General features: G+C 36.7%; 1 protein-coding gene across 7 annotated transcripts in view; it reads right to left on the bottom strand.

Moving 5' to 3' along the window:
* DLG2 (discs large MAGUK scaffold protein 2) overlaps window positions 1-22,951 on the bottom strand; it is a 1,019,609-nt gene that overhangs the window by 225,432 nt on the left and 771,226 nt on the right. For all 7 annotated transcript variants that reach the window (XM_061990809.1, XM_061990848.1, XM_061990864.1 and 4 more), the window contains one exon: window positions 9,336-9,404. In XM_061990809.1, the coding sequence (XP_061846793.1) occupies window positions 9,336-9,404 (69 nt within the window). The remainder of the gene's footprint in view (window positions 1-9,335; window positions 9,405-22,951) is intronic.

The following is a 22,951-nucleotide window of genomic DNA, read 5'->3' as shown; positions in this document are numbered from 1 at the left end:
CAAAGGAAGTAAACTTAATAACACACATTTTGCTGATGACAAAACATACATCCAGAGGTGACTTTCCTAAGCAATTAGGGCAGCATCCTTGAGAAATTATCCCATGTATTTTGGTTCCCAATCCCTGCTCTACATATGAGGCCTCAGATCTGTTTCTCCCTTGGATATATAGGCATAAACAACAATATATACATACACAACCCATATTTATTGGTACTTGTCCCGTTTCAAATCCCTCTTACAATTTACTTTTCAGAAAAACTGTAAAAGTTGTTATGCTAGTATGTGTAAATCTTAAGCCCAGCCCTGCAAATACTCAAACAGATGTATATTGACATGCCTGTAACTCTTCACAGAGAAATAAAATGTTCACCTAATTCTCAGTTTTTACAAATCAAAGTGACAATTGTCAACATACACCATCTACAGAGACATGCTCCAGAATACAACTCATTAAAAAGATTCAATATTTCCTATGTACTATGTAACAATTCATCACACAAATGGCTTTTTCATTTCTAATTTGTTGTTAAAGAAAGCAAAAAAAAGGGAGAGAGAGAAGCGACTGAGAGAAGTCTTACTTGATGTGAGTTAGATCTTAACTGCTGTATACATGGTGACTTAATCTTTACATGATAAATCTGAAATCATCATCTTTGCCCACGGCTACAGTTCAAGCTGTAAGCCCAGCTTGATCATGATCTTTACATAACACCTCAACTTTCTAACACCAAAACTTAGTATTTTTAAAAGAAAAAAATGAAAGGATTTTTTTTTACAATATTTTTAAAGGTGGTTGTAACCTTTAGTGAAAAGTATTAGTCCTACTCCATACAATTCTCCATCTTGTAACTTTTTCTTAACATTGTACAGTCAGAAAACAGCCTTTTAAAATTACAGCTGAGAGGAAAAGACATCTTGTCTTGAGTTTGCTTGTTCTTGAAATCTTCTTAACCATTCAGAAAATAAAGGGAGTTTTCTTCCTTTTGGATCACTGCTGTTGATTTACCTTGTAGCAACACTTTTAGCATCTCCTTTTAAACATGTGCAGATTAGACAATGTAATCCAGACCTAAGAAGTCTAAACAGGTTTTTAGTTAGGAAGGGTAGCCTGGGGGCTAGGGCAGAACTGGGACAGCAAATTGGAAGCCTGGATTCCTTTCCTGGCTTAACCCATGTACTGCTGAGTGATCTTGGCAAGCCATTTGTTCTTCCAGCTTCAATTTCCTCATCCACAAAATGATACAGAAATTATTCACTTGTCATCTTAAAATCCTACACATGAAAAGTAGTCTGAGAGAGCTGAGCTACTGGCATTGTTATTTACCTGGATATTGAGGAAAAAGATGCAGTAAAGACAAACAAATACATTTCCACGCTCTGCTGGTGTGAAGTCAGAAGAGCTCTTGTTCAAAATGAAACAGAGTATTTCCATATTTGACAGGCAGCTGGGACTGTAAAGTTGAAAGCCAGTGCTATGGGCAAAACTAGGTCAATACAACTGGGTATCCACTGAATAGTAAACTGTGCAGCTCAACAAAAAGTTGGTGCAGTTATTAATCCCTGTCTCTGATCAAGTCAGCAGATTTATGCCTAAAATGCTGTCAGTGCTGGTTTGGAATTTTGGCTTTTTGACAGCAAAATTCACATTTTGCTCTTGGATGATTATGTTCAGAGGAAGCTCAAACAATAACGGGGAGATGTCAGAAGCCATGATTAAAACACAATGAGTTTTGGCTCCTGTTCAGATTGTTTTGGTCATGACTCAAATTTAGCATTATAGAGACTGATCAGCCATAACATGTCTTCATATTTCTTTCATATCTGGGTATCCTGCAGATAGATACCTATCTGAAAGGTGGATTCAAGAACACAAAACTGTTGTTCTTGAATTGTTCTTGTTGTTCAGAGCCGTGAAATAACCTTTAGCCACGACTGTACTGTAAACCCTGCAGAAAGCAGGAGGTGTATGCCAATTCACCATAATATTATAAATTACTGAGATTTTTAAAATAGATCATGGTTTACACCTGCATAGAGCACTTGGTGTGAAAATGGAAAAAATCCACCACCTTATGGTGATAATAAAGCTTTGTCGTGTATTATCAAAAAAGTTTTCTCAAGCAAACAAACTACAATACCAGCCACTGCTCAGGTGATCTCTGATGAGTAAGGCAGAAATGAGTCAATGCTTTAGACACACTCAAAGACAAGGCTAGCTTTGATAATGCTGAAGATGATGTTGTTGCATATTTATTTGCCTGGTAAAAAGTTGATAGTCAGCTCTTTCGATGTGATGGTTAAGGAGGTCCAAAAGCAGGAGCTCCATTTTATTTTCTGGAATATCTGAAAAGTAACATTAGGAAAAAATCCTTTGTCTCTAATAAAAATCTTTACAAATGTATTTCTAATGCACATGAAAATACTCTAGACAGAATGCAGATAGAATGCAGACAAATACTGTAACGGAAGTAATGGAATTAAAGACTTAAAGATGGGATAGTGATAGGAGAGTAAAAAGTGAAAGAAAATTACCTCGAATGGGAATGTTTTCTTGCAGTAATTGCACTCTCTGAAAACCTGTATTTCTCAGCAGAAAACAGCAACCATGGCAAAGGTAATTTCAGAGTAACTTATTTTAAAAGCTCACTGTTTTGTTTGGGGACACTAGGTGGCACGCTGTAGCTACCTAGTAAAAAGGAACAGCAACATCCAGTGATTCTGAAATGCATGTTTTTGCTTCCAGCTTGAACTAGTTACTCCATTTACAACTTCTCCTGTGATAAATACAGCTGAAGGTAAGTTTCTAGGTGCTAACGAAGTGTACTAGCACTTTAATTCTGTGTGTGAATGTTTTATGCCTTCCCACAGCTTTGTACCAAGCACAAACAGAGAAGAGCAGCAGGGGAAATCAAGCAGAAATTAGAAAGGAGTGTGAGATGAGCAAAGAAAAGAGAAAACAGGATAAAGAGAGACAGTGCACCTGTAAATGAGAACAAGGAAGGAATTAAAAAGGTAAAGAAGAAAGGAAGATTCACTATAATAGAGCCAGGAGAAAATAAATTGCTGCAATCTACAGAAATTTACAGGCTCAGAAATCAATGGGAAAATCAATCTGGATGGACTTGGTTAGTTGCTTCAAGGAATGCATCAGATCATAGAATGGTAGGATTGGAAGTGACCTTTAGAGATCATCTAGTCCAAACCCCCTGCAGAAGCAAGTTCACCTAGATCAGGTTGCATAGGAACATGTCCAGGTGGGTCTTGAAGACCTCCAAGGAAGGAGACCCCACAACCATCTGGGCAGCCTGTGCCAGGGCTCCCTCACCCTCACAGTGAAATAGCTTTTTCTTATATTTAAATGGAACTTTCCATAAAGCACATTATAAATTACAGGCCTCATATAGAAGCAAAATATTATTAAATTAATATTTGAAACCATTAAGTAGCAACAAATCACAGTGGGTAAAACTTTAACACTTAAGAAATTTTCTTCTGTCATAAAAATAATATTAACAAAAATAAAAAGTGAGGCATTTTCCCTCCTTAACAGTTTTCTTTGATTCATGTTTGGTATTTTGTTCATTACCTTCAAAAAACCCCAGTGTTTTATATCTACTACATTTGTACTGAATGCTTGTTTTGATTAGTTTACTCTTTTACAATAAGAAAATGTGAGCATCCCTATCATTTTTTTCTATAGATGGTGAAACCATAGTAGTTATAGATTTAATTTAAGAGGTTGAAAACTGGATTGATAAATGAAGGGGAAGAGCATTCTGAAAAACAAGTAATTCTTATAATATGGAACTGAAAGAAAATCAATTTTTAATTTGCTTATTTTGTGCCGCTGGCTACATTAAAGAATACAGTCAGTTTTGGTATTCATCTCACACTGACACAGCTCTGTTTCTTTTGCACCATCTCTAAAACTGGAGCCTTGACATGATTTTGTGCTTTTTGAGACATCTATAGAAACACTGTGTACACTGGATGCTTTCAAATATTAGACACTAGAGACTTCCTCAGTTATATACAATCAATGAAGTATCCCAGATCCACAGGGACTCAGCAATACAGCTTTGGTCTTGCTTTGGCTGCATTTTTGTTGTTGTTTTGGTATGGGTTTTTTTTCTCCAAAAATGCTGTTTGCTTCAGAGAGGATATTGAAATCATACACCCATTCACTCACATGCTGATTTAGTGCTACAGTAACACACATCATAGAAAGCCTAGAAGAACATTTATTGTTCTTCCTGCTTGCATTGGGGTAGCATCCAGTCTCCACATAAGGCCCCCACAGCCTTTGTGCAAAACACTACACGTGTGTAATGCAACAAAAACCCATTTGAGCTACTTCAAGTAGCAAATAGCTGGAGAGAAAATTGAAATTGACAGAAATGGTTGTAGTTGGTTTAAGTCACACAGTAGAATACATCAGAGGGAAAAACATCCCCAAATCTAAGGGATCAAAGCAGCCTTCTCTTGAGCAGCACAGTGTTCGGTTCCTAACAATTCACTGCGAGAGCACTGAACTCCACCTGCTTAGAGTCAGGTGGCTAGACAAGCCATTTCTTTTTCAGTACACTACTTCTAGTTTTCCTCTTACACTTCAAACATTTCTGATAAATAACTGCATGTTTATTTGAGACAGCGAAATGGCATTCATACTCCTAGGACCTAAACAAGGTAATTCAAATAGATGGAGCATTTTTCTTGACAGCATTTAACACATGAAACTAGGATGGACAAAGAACGTGCCAGTGTGAGTGATGCTTTAAAATCTAATTAATTAAGACAGAATTTGTGTGAGTGGCTGAAGGGTTGGAATATGCACACACCTTTTTAAAATACCTCAACGTTCAGACAGGACCAAATTTACTCAGGTTATTTAAATTTAATTTTATACTTTTTACAATTCTGTTTCAATTTAGAGAAAAAACTATCTGTAGTGCTCTCACCTATTGTTTTATTGGAATATCATTTCTGTGGCATCCTGGCTTTTACTTTTCCTCTTGCTGATCCCCTCTTAAGCTTGGCAAAACCTTTCCATCAGAATGTGAGAGCACTACACCTGACTTTCCCCTAGCCCTCCCTCTGATTTATCTTCATTGTCAAGTGTCCAAACTACCATGACTTGGCAGTGTCAGGGAGCTGGCAGATCTTCTAACTCCAGTCCCCAGTCCTTTTCCATTTCAGAGCCAAGGAGAGGCTGAACACATCAGTGTCACCCACCAGTGTTGCAGCTGACCCAGTGAGACCTGATCCCTGATTTGTGACTTTATTATAATCAAGATATCAATTAAAATAACATAAATCAGGAACTCATCCTCTGATCTATTGCTGTCCCATTAGGCATCAAAGTCCAGAGGCATGACTCTGCCTTCTTAAATTAAGACAATATTTTGGTCAAGTGCAGACTGTTCATTTTCATTATGTGTAATTGATCAGTGACTTATTCTTTCATGTTACTAAATGTTGATTTGCGAACAACTAAGCAAACAGCTTTTAATGAGATGTTCACTTATCATATCACACAGCACAACAGAACTTTGCTTACCACGCTTATCCATTCTGCTGGAAACAATTGTTTTATCTGTTTATTTGACTGTGGTTTCCTCAGCATTTCTTGTTGATGGACATTTGCATTAACTGCAGAAGCAGTACTTTATCCTAACTTTAATACTGACTACATTTTAATACATTTATTCTGCAAACATCATGTCTAACTTGTCGTGAACTTTGAAGTATATTTAATACAAGGGAATCTGCTGGGAGCCAGGCTTCAACCTGACTGATGCATGCATGAGTAGACTGGCTTATACATGTGCAACTTTATTTGTATTGCAGGAACCCCTCTGGACTTTAACAGTCTTTCATTTTGTCTTTTGTAGAGAAATTAAAGCCTACACACCAGGCAATGTTTTCTGCTTACAGCTAGCAAGATAAAATTGGCATACAGGAACAATCTCTTATTTGCAAAACTGGTCCATATTTTGATCATGACACCTGATATTTCCTTTAAATGCACAGGAGCATGTCTCCTAGATTTGAGAAAGCTCATTGATTTCTAGAGTGACAATGTAGGATAGCTAATATGCTTTTTAACTTTGAAAGGAAGATGATTATTCTAGCATACTGATTTATATATACTTTGTCTCACATAAGCACTTGTCCCTGAGCTTTGATCCAGGAGTTGTATTATTTACATGATATTAATCCAAATAAATCCTAAAAATTCCATCTCTTTTCTACTTGCCATACCCAGTACAAGCAACTCCATCCTAGAAAGCTTGCTTTGCATCCTGCTTTTAAAAACTACTGGTTCCGTGTTGAAACTGCTTCTCTACCAACTATTACTCACAGCATTTGACAGATCTATTTACCATGAATGCTGAGGCTTTTCAGTTTGTAAACAAAACTAGATGAGATGGAAATGGTGATAGGCAACCACTTTGCACTGTCAAGAGACAAGAAGTATTAAAAGGCTACGAGAATACTTAAAAATAGCAGTGCCTCTAAGCCATGTTTCAAAATATCAATACACAGTCCGTTGGAAGCAAGCATCCAGAATTACTTTATATAAGACACTTTTGAAACACAAAACTCTGTCCTGAGAAGAATAAAAATTCTTACCCTTAGTCATGGTTCAAATGCTGTTTATTTACATATAAATATTTGTAGAGATTTGAGATACTCAGTCACATCAATAAATGCATTTAAAATTTCTATCAAAATGCTCATGATCAAATAATTTGAAATCCCAGGTTCTAAGCAGCTCAGCAGAAGAGATGACTGGTAGCATATAAAGTACAATTTAGTCTGAATGTCAACTACAGAGAGAATAACTATCATACACCACTACCATTACAGCTTTATGCAGTAGTGCAGCAGGACTTCCAAATAACAAGCTTTAGTTTTCATCCAATATTTTTCTTATTTTGAATGCTCACAGTTAAAACTGTTCATTAAAATTGTTTCAAAAGAATCAACCCAACAGTACTTTCAAATTCGAACATTACAGATTTCTTGCTTTCAAACCATGCAGAGAAATCATTAAAGAACTGTCTAATTAGAGTGCACTAACAATGACATCAAACACCTATGAAGTTCATGCTCTTATACACATAATAAATCTGTTCACCTCATGTACAGTTATGACATTGTGAAGAAAGGAAAAAATGCCGGAGATATGCAATTCCTCCTGTATTTCTCTAACTCTCTCATATTTCATTTCTCCCTCACAGGACCCAATAATTATATTATTTCAGTGACTACATAGTTAGTCACATAGAGCCAGCATGCAGGTCACAAATCTTAATGTGTTCTAGGGATGCCTTGCAGGTAAAACAGCTATTTACAACGTGCATCTCAAAACCAGTATAACGAGTCACCTAAATACAGGACTCTACTAATGGAAACCTGGTTCCTAAAAGAGAAAATAACTTTGTTTTGACCTCAAATTGTATTAGCTATAAGCATAGCAGCATGGTCTTCACAAAAACTTTAGAGTAAATGGAGCTTTAACACAATGAAATATTTAGGGCTGAGCAGATTACTTATTTTTGCTCAGCGGTGTAACAGGCTAACAGTCCCACTTTCCTATGCGAAATAAAATATGACTCAGAGTAATTTGATTAGTAATAATTATAAGCCAGATATTCTTCTACCTCCTGAACAGCAGGAGACCTGTAATATCAATTGCAGATTTCCTGTGCTCCGATGATTCATGCACAATAAATGCAAGTTGTCTGCATGGCCAGGATAGATTCTGAAATTCATCTAAAAATTCACATTAGACAGACTGATTTCCAAATTTCAGTAGAAGCTTAAACCTACAGGATAGCTCCTGAATTATGGAGTATAGTAAACCATGTCAGTGACACCGTAATAGAATTTCTTTCCTTAAACATCAATTTAACAAATTCCCCTCCCCCTTTTTATTTTAATCTAATCACCATTTTTATTGATAAACTTCTTCTTGAAGCTTAGTTTGATTTCCCACATCAATTTATTCATTAGTTGATTTGAGGAAAAGACAGGAGAAATTATTATGATTCTCTCAGTTTGAGAGAAAAAGAGGTTAAAAAAATAAATCCAAACTAAGGGTGTTTAAGCACTGAAACAGGTTACTCAGAGGTTGTGCAATCTGCATATTTGGTGATAGTCACAGCTTCACTGGACAAGACCTTGAGCAACTTGTTCTAACTTGAAATTAGCCCTTTTTGAGCAAGGGAGTTGGATTATGAGGGCTTCATTTACAGAACTACCTTCCAGATGACAGTTTTGATAAAAACGTTTCACTTCATTTAGGAGTGGATTATTTCACATAGCTGCCATTTTATTTTCTGACTGCTCCACAATAACATTGTAACATAAACCAAAATATGACAAGATGATATCTTTCCTCTGTGGAAACTTGAGATTCTCATTTTTATCATAAGAAAGAAAAGTCTTGAAATAGGACTTGAGAGTAGCCAATGATAAGTTATTACTCATGCCTACAAAAATTTCAAACCCTTTCAAATTTCTATGGGAGGAGAGAAACAAATCTATCAGTTTTTGCAAACTACTCAGTGTGATGAAAATCTGTTTTCAGTCTTAAATATCAACTTTTTCTAATATTATCAAGATGCAAGACTACTTATGCTTGTAAGTTCTGTGAAGTTATATTTTAGAATCATAGAATCATAGAATGGTAGGGTTGGAAGGGATCTTTAGAGATCTAGTCCAACCCCCCTGCAGAAGCAGGTTCACCTAGATCAGGTTGCATAGGAACATGTCCAGGTGGGTCTTGAAGACCTACAAGGAAGGAGCCTCCACAATTTTATTTTACCCAATTATTTTTGTTAAAATGGAGTCTGCTAAGTGGTCAGAGCCATGCTTCTACAATTAACACATCAATGTAGACAGATACCAGCACAGGATTATGACTCTCTATCAGTACTTCTTCATCCTTAGTTTGGGACTCTGCTTTGTCAAAAAGAACTCATGCATACAGTAAGAAAATAGAGTAAGTATTCACTGGGTACTTCCATGATTAGTGGGAACCATTTTACAGCTAGCACATGTAAATATTAACAGTAGTCAAGTGCTGAAGAAATTGTAGTTAATATATCTCCATGACAGATATTGTCATCTCCATAAAACCCAAACCTTTCAATGTAAGTATCTAGACAGGATCAGCACTAATTTGAAAGTATTTCTTAATCTCATAGATTTAAACACTGTTATACAAAACCACATGTAGTTAACAGCTATGTGTATGTGGGCAGTTCAGTGGCTTATCAGTATCTGAGAGCTCTACAGGAGGCTTCAACAGAGAATCATCTTACCCTTCCACAGAAATGGTCCGCTGCAAGCTCACTGTGGGTGGACGTGTTGCAGTGCTGTGCTGGGAATGACTGTATGACCAAGGAAGAATAAAGAAAAGCAGTTGTTAAAGAAACAGAACTTTCTCTTGTTCTTATTGTCTCTAGAGAAGTTTAGCTAATCTCAAATTACAAATAACCATCAGAATGTTTTACACGTGTCAAAAGCATTTTGACCCGAGTGATGTTCATGTCTTCAAAAAAGGGCTCAACCCTAGTCTCTCTTGTTTAAAGTCAGGTTTCATTTCTCATTAAGAGCAGACAACAAAGAGAATCACTTCCCTTTATCTTTCTTATTCTTTTTAAAAAATATGTATCTACACACACAGTTCAGTGACTTAAAAGAACCGACATGCTAATTATTCTGCTAAATATGCTAACAATAAATCACAAAGTTAATTTCAGAGCAGAAGGTAAAACAATAAATGATAATTTTATCAATCCATTTGTCAGTGTTTCTTAGGCAGAATGCTCAGTAAAAGAGGACATGAACTGCATAAAAATAACTCACAATATAACTTCAAATGTTATAAATTTCAGCCCACATGCACTACTTCTATCAGATTTTAAGTAGCTCAAGTTTCTCCACAGGAATTTTGTCAATCTAAGATACAAAACTTAGGAAAAAAAAGCTATGATATTCTCTAAGCAAAACATAGAATCTCTAAAAGTAAAATCTTTTTGACTGAAAATCCTGGCTTCTTGTATGTTATGTTGTTACAACTAAGAAACCACAAAAATAATCATTATGTTACACAAACCTAATAAATTACAGAGTATACATTAACTTCAGTATTGCACCGTTTTGTAATAGTATTGTATCACTGTTATTCATGTAAATATAACCGGATAATAACACAGCATCAGTCAAAGGCAGTTCTGTGATAATAAATGGCATTCTTTATCCAACAAAATATGTGTTAAAAAATACTGAAAACTGGAAGCATCTGGGTGTATCTTCTGATTAGTTTAAATGGCCACATCACATAATAAGGTCCATTATAAATAATGGAAAGTTTGTATCAATAATAAAACTTTAGGCTAGTTTTATATTACTGAGCCTAACTGCAGATATTGTCTTGCTGTCAAGCTTCCTTTATACCCTGTTGTACATTCAGAAGCAGCATGCCTTATTGTCTTTAAAAGCTAAGACATTTGACATTAGTGAGCAACACATCTATTTTATATGGACTTTATCTTGTAGCATAACCAATACTGCCTGTCTGACAGAATAGATGCAATTTTTTTGTATGGAACATAGAGTTATGACATATGGTGTCACGCCACAGGGCAAACAAAAGTCCTGTTACCTGCTGGTGTTGCCTGTTGCAACAATTGTGCTCCTGTTTCATGTTAGTAAACTGCTGTACTCATCCTGCTCTGAGTATTTCTGAAGATTTGCAGGAAAGTATATTCCCCTTATAAGAAAAACTACAGAGTTTTAAAATCTGTTTTATAGCAAAACATAGGACGTGCAGGAGTATCATGAGTCTCTGACATCATGGTGTACAGAATAGTTAAGCTAGACAAACATTACAGAATAATATTTTATTAATATTGCTTAAAATTTCACGTTAAGTTTGCATCTTGCAAGTTATTTAGGATGTGTGTTTTTAAACCACCCTTTTTTTAGTGTGTAAGCATTTTTAAAAATTTAAAGTTGAGATTGTGGCTTGTCTTCTGTCCCTCTACAGAGCTGAAAAGGAACAGACATCCTTGCATCATAGAATCACAGAATTATCTTGGTTGGAAAAGACTTTAAAGATCACTGAGTTCAATCACTAACCTTCCATTGCCAGTCCATCAGCATCTCACTTATTTTAAACATGTCCAGGGATGGTGACTCCACCACCAACCTGGGCAGCCTGTGCCACTATCGAACAACACTCTCAATGAAATTCTTCCACATCACCTCTTTTGGTACAATATGAGGCCATTTTCTCTTGTCCTATCACTTGTTGATTGCTAGAAGAGACCAGCCTCCATCTCACTACAATCTCCTTTCAACTAGTTATAGACAGTGATCACATCTTCCCTCAGCCTCTTGTTCTTCAGACTAAATATCTCCAGCTTCCTCATCCACTCCTCATCAGACTTGTGCTCCAGACCCCTCACCAGCTCTGGTCCCCATCTCTGAACATGCTCCAGCACCTCAATGTCCCTATTATAGTGAGAGGCCCAACACTGAACACAGCACTTGAGGTGAGGCCTCACCAGTGCTGAGTACTGGGAGACAAGCACTTCCCTGGTCCTGCTGATTACACTATTTGTAGGTAGGTATAGATATATAGGTAAGTAGTATATTTTAGACTCAGATCTAAGTATTCAACATTTAACATTTAGGTTTACAAAAATGGTACCTTTTCTGAAATGACAGAGAATGAATGTCTCAATAGCTTTAATAATTTGAAGTAATTACATTTCAAGATATTGCTCAGTACCACAGCCACATAAGATGGACTTTCTCTGAATAAATGAACTTTACATCCCATAAAACAACAATTTTAATGTAATGATGAAAATAACATCAATAAGTATCATAGTAATAAGAAGAGAAGTAGCCTGTCCCCATAATTTTAATTCTATTCTAGCCCTTCAAAGGAAGGCACCTCTGCTGTGTGGGTGAGTGATACTGAAACTAGGGGCAGCAACATAAATACTTCTTTCTCTGTAGAGACCAAATGAACTGTCGTTTTCCCTTCACAAGTGACACTTTCAGCAATACATAATATCCTAGTGAAATTATTCCCTGTGATAGAGACACCACATTAGGGAAACATTTATTCTTTTTAAACTTCCATAATGATATTTGGCAAGTAAAAATAAGGACACATCAGTATTAAGGGATCAGTCTGCATGAAACTCAGATCAGAGTTTATCATAAAGCCTGCCTGTTGTATTGAGAGAAGAAGAAAGTTGTTATAATCTATTTTTTTTCCCTGTTCACCTTTGCTGGTATGAAAACAATGCACACTGCACAGAAAAGTCATCAGCTTTCTTCTTCCAGTTCACCTCTTACCAACAAAGAACAACTGTCCTCTATTTGCTACAGACATCATTTAGAAAACCTTTTGTTTTTAAACATCTTTGTTGTTACAAGCCAAAATTGAAAACAGAAATGTCATTACTTGCTTCTTACGTCACTTGACTGCATCTTCTCATAAAGAAGCAGTGACGCAGCTAGTGGCACAGGCTGGATAGAGACCTTAACACTCACTGCCTTCGGAGATCTCAGTTCTGAAACAGCCACACAGTATACAAACTTCATTTGTCTATTCTTATGTTCTGTGCAGAAAGATAAAACAACCAAACAAACCAATCCACCCTGAAACTAAAGCTCTGAGCTATTCTTTGTTATTCACAATACTAAAACAACAAAGGCTGAGAAATACAATATTGAAAAAGTTCCACTGCAGAACAGTGGAGGGAACGGTTAACACCATTTGGGTTTATTATGTGCTCTCAGCATGTTGTTTCTTAAGATAAACATTGAAGGTAGCAGTGCTGTTGTTTATAAAGCTTCCAAGCCTTTGCTTTGATGGATGTAAGAGTTTAAGAAGGCAACACGCTTTAATTTCATTAATGTGGAGTTTTAATTCAGCTCAGTGAAGTGAAACCAGCTTTTCCTGATGCTGCCGACAGCTAAACTTCTAACTTAAATGAGTTTTTGCTTTCCTGTGGGATTAATTAGAACACCAGAGAGTGCTTTCCTAGTATTAATTTTATCTCAGCTACAAACAGTGTGATAATATCGAATGCTGACAGCTACTGACCCATATTAGAAGAGTCAAACTATCCAGAGAGTCTCCCATCAGAAGTAAACAAGGAACTTCAGAGAACAGGACATTCAACCCTACTACTTACAGATAACCGTTGGGCAACAAAGCCTAACATGAGATGTAACACTGTCTCCATGCACAGGCACATGCAGTGAAGATTTTTGGATTGAATTAGCAAAGTCAGCTAATTTTTTAAAATGGCATCTGTACATATATTCTACAAATATTATTGCTAGGCTAAATATCTACCCTGTGGAAAACATAAAAAAAAAACTTTAAAAGAAGGATTAGGCTGTCACTCTGACTACAAATATGCAGTAAAAGGACTATACTACATCTGTGTTCATGTTCTCTGGAGCAATTTCACTTACACAAGTCAGGAAGGTTGTTGACCTCTCTTTTCCCCTTCCTCCCTTCCCTTCTTTCCCAAACAGTATCCATAAAGAAGTGGTTAGCCACATTCCACAACTTAAAGTATTTGACATGCTGCAGCCCTAAATTAGCATCATGCAGCAATAAGGAAGAATGCAAGGTGAAACTGCAACTCAGAGGAATGCTTCAGCTCTAGAATAATGGCAATTATTCACCTTTGTTAGTAGTACACCTAAGTCAGCACCTATCCTCAAACATGAAACTGTGAAACGTGCACTGACTTCAAATCTGCTTCCTTAGAGCTGGGGTGATCGCAGGAAATAATGCCATACTTTAAAACAGTAAAGTATGATTATCTGAGAAGGAATTCTTATTTGAAAAATGATATTTAAAACAGTCAAAGAAATTTGGAATGATGTGGAGAGGGACTGAAAATAATAATGAATGTTGTTTAAAGAAGAGAGGTGTACTGCTGATGAAGTCTCACGTGTAGCCTGACATTCCTATATAGGGTAAATACAGACTTACACAGTTCTGTGAAGAACAAACAGTTGAGCAAACTGGGCATACTGAGTGAAAATGTAAGAAAAAAATTACTGTGATAAATCAATACAAAACTAAGTGGAACAAATTTTAGGAAACATGAGACCTGTTTTAATGACTTGGTCATGGTATTTTGCTCTTTTGGGAGGTTATTCTCTTCTGGATTTCTGTTACTTTTTAAAAAATTTACTTTCATTTTGCTTAAATTCCTTTATTTCATCGCATCCTTCTTCTAATTCATTATGTTTCTTGTTCATATCTTCCCTGGCTTGCTGAGGAGGTGGGGGATAAAGCGGTGTGGTGGGCACCTGGCATCCAGCCAGGCTCAAACTACCACAAAGTGTAACACCTAAATCTTCATTGATTTTATTACTCTAAAAAAGAGTAAATTTCAGTCTTCCTACTTGCCCCTTAGTTATCAGAGATCATATAAAGTATTATTTTTATTATTATTGATGTTATTATTATTAATAATAATAATAATATTACTGCAATGAATCAGGGGAATAATAAAGCTCCATGTGGGAGCTGAAATATTCCCTGATGAATTTAGTTTGACAATTTTCCAGCTGAGGACTGAAGTGAACATTTGTAGATACATAGATCTATAGTATGAGAAAAAGGAGAACGGTTGAAGAAAGAAGATCCCGCCTTCTCAGTGCTTAAGCAATATCATGTGGAAATGGTCCATGACCATAACAATTGAGTTTGGCTCTAGTTGCAGTTGTGGAAGAGGAGATGGTGGTACTTTCCTGAATTTAAATCTCAGAATCACGGAATTGCAGAATGGTAAAGGTTGGAAGAGACCTACAGAAATTATCTAGTCTGTCTGCTAAAGCAGGAGAGTTTATTTAGGAATGACAGAAAACTTCCTTTATGCACCCTAAATGTCCTCCCATCTACCCAAATAATAATCATGATAATCTGGTACCAGTGCTTCATAAAATGCAGGGTTTTCAGTTTCTCATGGAGAAACACCCTCCTCCCTACTCTTTGACATAATGCTTGTGTAATTCACCATCACTAAGGTTGTTTTGCTGTGTTGCTAGACTTGAATGCCATAGCTCATTTACTGTTTGCTATCACTCTGAATTTTATCGCAGCATTACTGATTTCCAAGCATTAGTATTCCAACAGATAGCACAGGGTGGAAATGAGCTGGAGACGGTTTGGTTTCTATGTGACAGAACAACAAAAATTCTTGCTGAGTAAAAAAGAAATCAGCTTCACCAAAGGAAAACAGGTGCTACACTACTGTAAAATGTCTTAATCAGTCAGGTCTTCTGTAATATAATAGAAAGAAAGATATACTTTAGAGGAAAGCTTCTAATAAGATGTCTGGAGACACTAAATAATCAGAATATGTTGAAAAGTTTCAAAGGCAGAGTGCCAAAGCTTGTGCCATTCTATGGCCAGAAGGAGTAATTAAGTTCCTCACTCATATTATGTATATACATTGCATTTATATAGCAAGGTTTTGGCATCAGGAATGTTACATGGCTGGCTTCTGTGAGAAGCTGCTAGAAGCTTTCTCTGTGCTTGATAAATGTAATGCCAGATGGCTACAAGACAGACCGCAACTGGTAGAGGCCTCGGCCGTCACTGACGGTGGTAATAACTCTGGGATAATATGTAGCAGTTCTGGGGCATCTGCAATACACAGCACTCTCCACTGTCCGTAACATCACTTTTGATGTATTCCTAGAGCTGTGCATTGCTTCTGTAATGAAGCATATTTATCGCACATAAGGCTTATTAGGTTTCTGTGCAAGTAACAACAAAAGTATCTGCAGCAAGATCCCTTTCTAGTTTAAGCAAATTTTGAAACATTAGCAAGGACTTGAAAAATGGCTCCATTTTTAAGAAACTTTGAATGGCAAAACTTATAAATCAAGGTTTAGGAACTCTTATGGGCACAATGGGAAGAATCATGCAAGATTTGCAGTTCAAAATTACTGAATTGCACATCACACAAGTATTTACCAGCTGCATTTTTGAAAGAATTTTTTTTTTAGAAGAGAAAAGAAATGAGTAAAGAAATGAGAAAAGTTTTCTAGTAAGGAAATTGTTCTCATTGTCAAAATAAAAAGCTTCATAATTTATAGTCTATGAATTCAGCAGTAATTCTAAAATGCTGTAAACTTGTAATCTGTTCATAATAATGCTGGTAAGACCTTGAATTTCCGGAAGTGTTAAGACCAGGATTTTCGGATGAACTTATTTAATATTATCAGTTTCAGACTTTCAGAATCTTAAGGGTTGGAAGGGACCTCAAAAGATCATCTAGACCAATAGAATGGGATGAACTGGTGTATTATTGTTGAAATTCAAATTCATAGGAGATATATACTCAATCAGAAGATAAGAAAACAAATAGTAAATAGACACTAAAAACCTCACATTTTTTTCTTTACCATCAGAGTCCATAGAAGTTAATTTAAAGTTATGGAAAAGGTGATTATCAGGGGGAGTCAACATGGACTCACCAAGGGGAAATTCTGTTTGACCAACCTGATGCCTTCTATGAGTGCATATGTGGCTGGCTAGATGAGGGGAGAGCAGCAGATGTCACCTACCTTGACTTCAGCAAGGCTTTTGACACTGTCTTCCAGAACATCCTCATCAGAAAGCTCAGGCAGGGTGGCTTGGATGAGTGGACAGTGAGGTGGATCGAGAGCTGGCTGAATGACAGAGCCCAGAGGGTGGGGATCAATGGCACAGAATCGAGTTGGAGGCCTGTGGCCAGTGGAGTTCCACAGGAATCGGTTCTGGGGCCAGTCTTGTTCAACTTATTCATCAACGACCTGGATGAGGGGACAGAGTGTACCCTCAGCAAGTTCCCTGATGACACCAAACTGGGAGGACTGGCTGGTTCCCCAGAAGGCTGTGCTGCCATTCAGCGGGATCTCGACCGGCTTGAGAGTTGGGCAGAGAGGAACCTCATGAGGTTCAACAAGGACAAGTGCAGAGTCCTGCATCTGGGAAGGAACAACCCCATGCACCAGTACAGGCTGGGGATTGACCTGCTGGAGAGCAGCTCTGCAGAGAGAGACCTGGGAGTGCTGATTGATAATAAACTAACCATGAGCAGCAATGTTCCCTCATGGCCAAGAAGGCCAATGGCATGCTGGAAGATGCATCAAGACGAGTGTGGCCGACAGGTTGAGGGAGGTTCTTCTCCCCCTCTACTCTGCCCTGGTGAGGCCTCATCTGGAGTCCTGTGTCCAGTTCTGGGATCCTCAGCTCAAGAGGGACAGGGAAGTGCTGGAGAGAGTCCAGGGCAGGGCCACCAAGACAATCAGGGGACTGGAGCTTCTTCCTTATGAGGAAAGGCTGCAGGACCTGGGGTTGTTTAGTCTCAAAAAGAGGAGACTGAGGGTGGATCTCATTACTATTTACAAATATCTAAATTGTGGGTGTCAGGAGGTTGGATTATGTCTTTTTTGGTTGCATCTAGCAACAGGACAAGGAGTAATGGGATGAAGCTGGAACACAAGAAGTTCCATTTAAATATAAGAAAAAACTATTTCACTGCTGAGGTGAGGGAGCCCTGGCACAGGCTGCCCAGGGAGGATGTGGAGGCTCCTTCCTTGGAGGTCTTCAAGACCTGCCTGGACATGTTCCTATGTGACCTGATCTAGGTGGACCTGCTTCTGCAAGGGAGTTGGACTAGATGATGTCTAAAGATCCCTTCCAACCCTACTGTTCTATCATTCTATGATTCTATGAATACCACTTACAAGACTGTTGAGAGTTCCCTTCAGCAATCAGACACCCAATTCCAATTCAGAAGCCAAAAAAAAGAAGTGTAACGTAACTTTAACACAGTCAGAACAATCTTATCACTAACAAAATAGACAGAGATTATGTCTCAGTGCTTAGACTGATCTTGCAATACTGCATTTAGTGCCTCTAACATCACAGCTTTTCTTTGACTTCTCAAAGGAGGGTTGACTGAAGATAACACATGAAAAATAATTCATAGGACTTGTACACTGTATCTGCTCCCTCTTTAAACAGGAATATATAAATAATAGATAAATAAGGCAAATGACAGAGCTGAAATAACTGTAACCCATTAAACAAATTTTAAAAGTTTTTATCAGTCCCCATCTGAAGAATAACAAGCAAATAAATTCTTTTAACAGTAGAGTCATTACACTAAATTTTACACTTAAGATAAAGCATGTGAATAATAACAATTAAAGGAATGAAAAACTGTCTGATGCCAAACTATACCAAGCCACTAGCAAACATTTCTATATCTCATGACATTCTGTAGCATATTTGCATAACAAAAACATTCCTACATTTAAATTTTCATGTTGTTTCTGCATAAGACTAAGTCCATTTCCTCTGCACTTATTAACTGTCATGCGTGCATTTCAATGAATTAAACTGACTCTCAAGGTGAACTAGCCATAAAAAGACCGTATACAGCTTCCATAGAAGTGGTTCATTAAAACAAATATTAATTTATTATCATAATCTAAAATGTATCAGAACAGCACACTTTATTTTTGCAATTACTCCTGATACAATGTTTACTGCACCTGTGTGATATCTTCTGATAATGTTATCCCTCCTATTTGGATACACATTATCTCAATGCAAGCTAGGAATATGAGCTGAGTATCTGTGGTTTTTAGCAGGCCAGAGGTGAGAATGAAATTGTATATAAACTGCTATTTAGTCTCACTTTCTCTGTCATTCAAATCAGCTCAGCATGCAAGTGTGCAATTGCAGCTATCCCAAACACAAAAAACAAAACTCCAAGAGAAATCCACAGAGAGAAAAGCAAAAGTGAAATAATGCAATACGCATAAAAAAAGGAGACACCCCAGCAGAATACTTACAAACAGCAGTGAACAGCAATTTGAAAATGCAGAAGTATAAAGAATGTCAAAATGAAAGATGAATAATGAGGAACTTCAACCATTTAAGCTCTTATCTTTTCAATGTAACCTATATGAACAATAATTCTTGCATCTTTTTAATTCAATAGATGCTGGAGTTACTCAGAATTTCACAGGAAGCATTCAGTGTTTTACAGTACAGCATCTAAGAGTGAAATGCATACTAGAAGTAGGTGCAAACAAGTTTAAAATTCTATTAGTTTTTCTCATTCTGAGGTTATTCACAGTGGGAGTGTCTGGCATAACTGGGGCTATTTAATCTAGAGAAGAGGAGACTGAGGAGGGATCTTATTAATATTTACAAGCATATAAATGGTGGACGTCAGAAGGCTGGGACGTCTCTTTTTTCTACTGAATCTAGCAACAGGACAAGGGGTAATGAGATGAAGCTGGAAAAGAGTTACATTTAAACATAAGAAAAAACTATTTCACTGCTCAGGTGAGGGTGCCCTGGCACAGGCTGCCCAGGGAGGGTGTGGAGTCTCTTTCCTTGGAGGTCTTCAAGACCTTCGTGGACATGTTCCTATGCAACCTGATCTAGGTGAACCTACTTCGGCAGGGGGGTTGGACTCATGATCTCTAAAGGTCCCTTCCAACCCTACCATTCTGTTATTCTGTGATAAGCATCTCTCATAGCAGATCATGGTAATATTGTGCAAGCACATTAGTAATTAATTATAGACCATAGATTGGATTAGATGAATTATTTACATGGTCCATTATCTTAATTCTTATATCCTTAAATTGACATATAATCTACCCTTTACATAAAGATGCTTGTTAAATTCAATCTTTGAATAAAACATCAGCTATTTAGGAAAGAACTGAGAAAGGAATTTATGACGGATTTTTCTCTAAGTCTCTGATAGTCATTAAGATGATTTGTTTAGTTACAAACTTAATACATAAGTCATTTGAGCAAAACATTGGAAATTGATTTTAAAAGATTTACGAAATTAGCAAGCATGCATACACGACTGAGCTGATAATTTGTGAATTAATCTAATGTCATTAAGACACTTTATAGTATAAGCCTTGGACTTGTAGCCCGATTTTTCTTCACTAAACATTTCAAATATTTCTTGTAGGTTAGAGATCATTTCTTATAACTACAGTCTTTCTATTAGTCAGATGGCAAACCAAGGTTCTTGGGTTATTTCAAGATTACTTTAGCGTGAAGGGTGAAGATGCTGCTATGTTTCTTCTCCTTTCAGCTTTCATTTATTAGAGCTTTATCTAGAATTAGATCTCTCTTTTCTGCTTCTAACTTGCTGCTTCTAATCATTTCTCTCTGTGAGCACCTTTGTGCTTTTGTTCCCAAATGTCTTCACCAAAACCAATTGCAAGGGGTACACTGAGAGAAAAAACACCGCTATTTAGGAGAAAATATATGGATAACAGACAGATAGGGAAGCACAAGGAAGCATGAATTAATCAATAAAAATGATCACAGTTGAATTTATACCAGCAACTAATTTTAACTAGGACTAAAAATTTCATTGTCATTCAGCACTAGAGTGAGACATTGTCACACCAGGAAGCTGTCTGTGGAGATGGGCATTTTGTGTCCATATCCTGTGCACATGAACTGAGCTAGCATTGCAGCTTTTTGTTTCACTTCTCCATATTGTTTTTTTGAGAACAAAGTAGTTCTGCTGAAAATCTCTGACTACACTGCAATTAATGAAATATGCTCAGATGATACAAAAAAAAAAAACTGATGAAGAAGCCCATGCACTGGATGGTCATCCATATTTACAAATCTTGCACGTGCAAGACTGGCAGGAAATTCCATGGCAATAGGCTCTTGCATTTAGAATTCCTTTGATATACTATTTTATTCCAAGTTATGCTCTCTCATAACTTATGAGGGATGACAATTATTTTAGGAAATATCTGTTTAAAAAAAGAAACCCAAAGAAGATACTTTCACTCATCTGTTACTTCTAGAGATGCTCATTTTTGTACTCAAATGGAACAGATTGGTTGCTGTTTTTTTCTCCTAGCCCAAATATAAGCATGGAAGACATTCGACATCGTGAAGACATTAAATTTTCTTAAATTTATTTATTATTATTACACCTATGATAGCTACTCTAGCTGCAGAATCCCGATGCTTTACATCAGTCTCAAAAACTAATACTTCCCATTCAGTTTGGAGGCAGAATGTATAAATTAGTGCTGGAAAAGATTAATTATTTCAATTAATGTATTTCATAGATGTTAATTCAGACCTATTAAATATTTTTACAGTAAACGTTACAGTATGCACACCTCTGATTAAGAACTGAGGTAAAATAGTCAGCATTTTATAAAAGAAATTTTACTGATTTTTTTCTCACATCACAGTTCATCTTGTAATTAAGCACTGGTTTAAACCTTGAGAGGTGAAATACTAATACCTTTTAAAAAATTTTACTAGGGACTATTTTGATTCACTTTGCTTTTTCTTATTAGAAAGATAAAGTCCTTTATGACACTAACCAAACTCCTGCATGCTGCTTAACCAACCCGTGAATCAATATTCCCAAATCAAAAGGGAGCTTTTGCTTTTTTCAGTCAGTTCTTTTACAAGTTAATTGAAGCTATCTCAAATCTTCAAAAAGATCATTACACTGATTTCCATTCATATGTATACTACTCAAATTTGAATTTGCACAATGTACTCTTGATTTGTGTGCTGTTTGTTGCTTCTTTTGGCAGGTGAGTCTGAAACTTCCCAGCCTCACTGTGTACTTCCTTTAGGGCCTTAACAAAGCCATTTACTCTCTCTGCTAGCCACCTCCCTACCTCTAAAAAACCAAAGACAAATGAGACATCCAGACTCTTCCAGTGATGGGTGAAATATTAATACATTTAGGTAGACAAGATTGAAAATAATTTTTGCTTTTACCACCTCTGTGGGTAAGCTGAAGAAAACTTGTCATTTCCTAAGTTGCATCAATGTTGTTTTGCTCTTAGTTGACACTAATTAAACTGGCGTTTTTTGTTGTAAAGTAGTAATGCAAGAATAGCGACTTGGAACATGTAACATTAAAAGATGAAAGGCTGACATGGAAAAAACTATATAAATCTAATGTGAAACATAATCAGGATATTATATCCTATTGAAGAGCTAGTTCACATTAACTTTTCCAAAAATCCTCATTCTTACCATAGTGGTGTTTACTAAGAACTACATTTTTTTTATGACAGCATGATATTTTCTCCTCAGCAATGGTCTGTGCTACTTGATTTATATAAATCAACAGCAAATGGATTTACCATTCCTGTAACTTAAGAACTTTTTTCCTTATGATGCTATTCTTTATGAAAGATAGTAGCACATTCAAATAGATTAGGGATTTTTGAATATGATGCCATGTGATTTGGAAGTTAACTTTGACGTGAAAGTATGAACGCGTCTATAGTATTATGTTACCAGGTCTACTCTGGATTATCCAAACTCCAACAAGGTTAATGTCATTCTCTTTCTGACTTGACTGAGATACAATTTTGGTTTTGGTATTGTGCTGATCTTCCTTTACAGACACCTGCTGTGAGACACCTGCTGCCTAATCCCACTTTTGTTGAAACAGAAAACTTGAACTTTCTTGTCATTAATTCAAGGCATTATGGTATTGTACAAAATTGTATCCTACCTCCCCCCTAAAAAAACCTGGAAGATAAGGAAAAGAAATAGACTGAATATGATTCCAGTGTTCTGATACCTGTCAATATGGTTTAGATCTTGTATTTTTTGTTCCAAAGCACAGCCTTCCAGCACCCTACCTGAACGACTCGGTTCTGTGATCTATGGCATATTAGCGAATACTAATTGTTGAGTGATGACCAAAAGGAGTATATGGGAAACCAGGCAAAATCCATTGGGAAAAATATAGTAAAGTTCCCACCAAGAGTAAAGTTCTCTCTTTGCATACTTCCTTTTCTAACTGCAGACACACCAACCAGAAGATTCAGCCATTTAACC

Source organism: Colius striatus, chromosome 1 (genome assembly GCF_028858725.1).
Source record: "Colius striatus isolate bColStr4 chromosome 1, bColStr4.1.hap1, whole genome shotgun sequence".
In the NCBI taxonomy this organism is placed as follows: domain Eukaryota; kingdom Metazoa; phylum Chordata; class Aves; order Coliiformes; family Coliidae; genus Colius; species Colius striatus.
The sequence above is the reverse complement of the archived record's forward strand: the minus strand, read 5'-3'. Positions and strand labels throughout refer to the sequence as shown.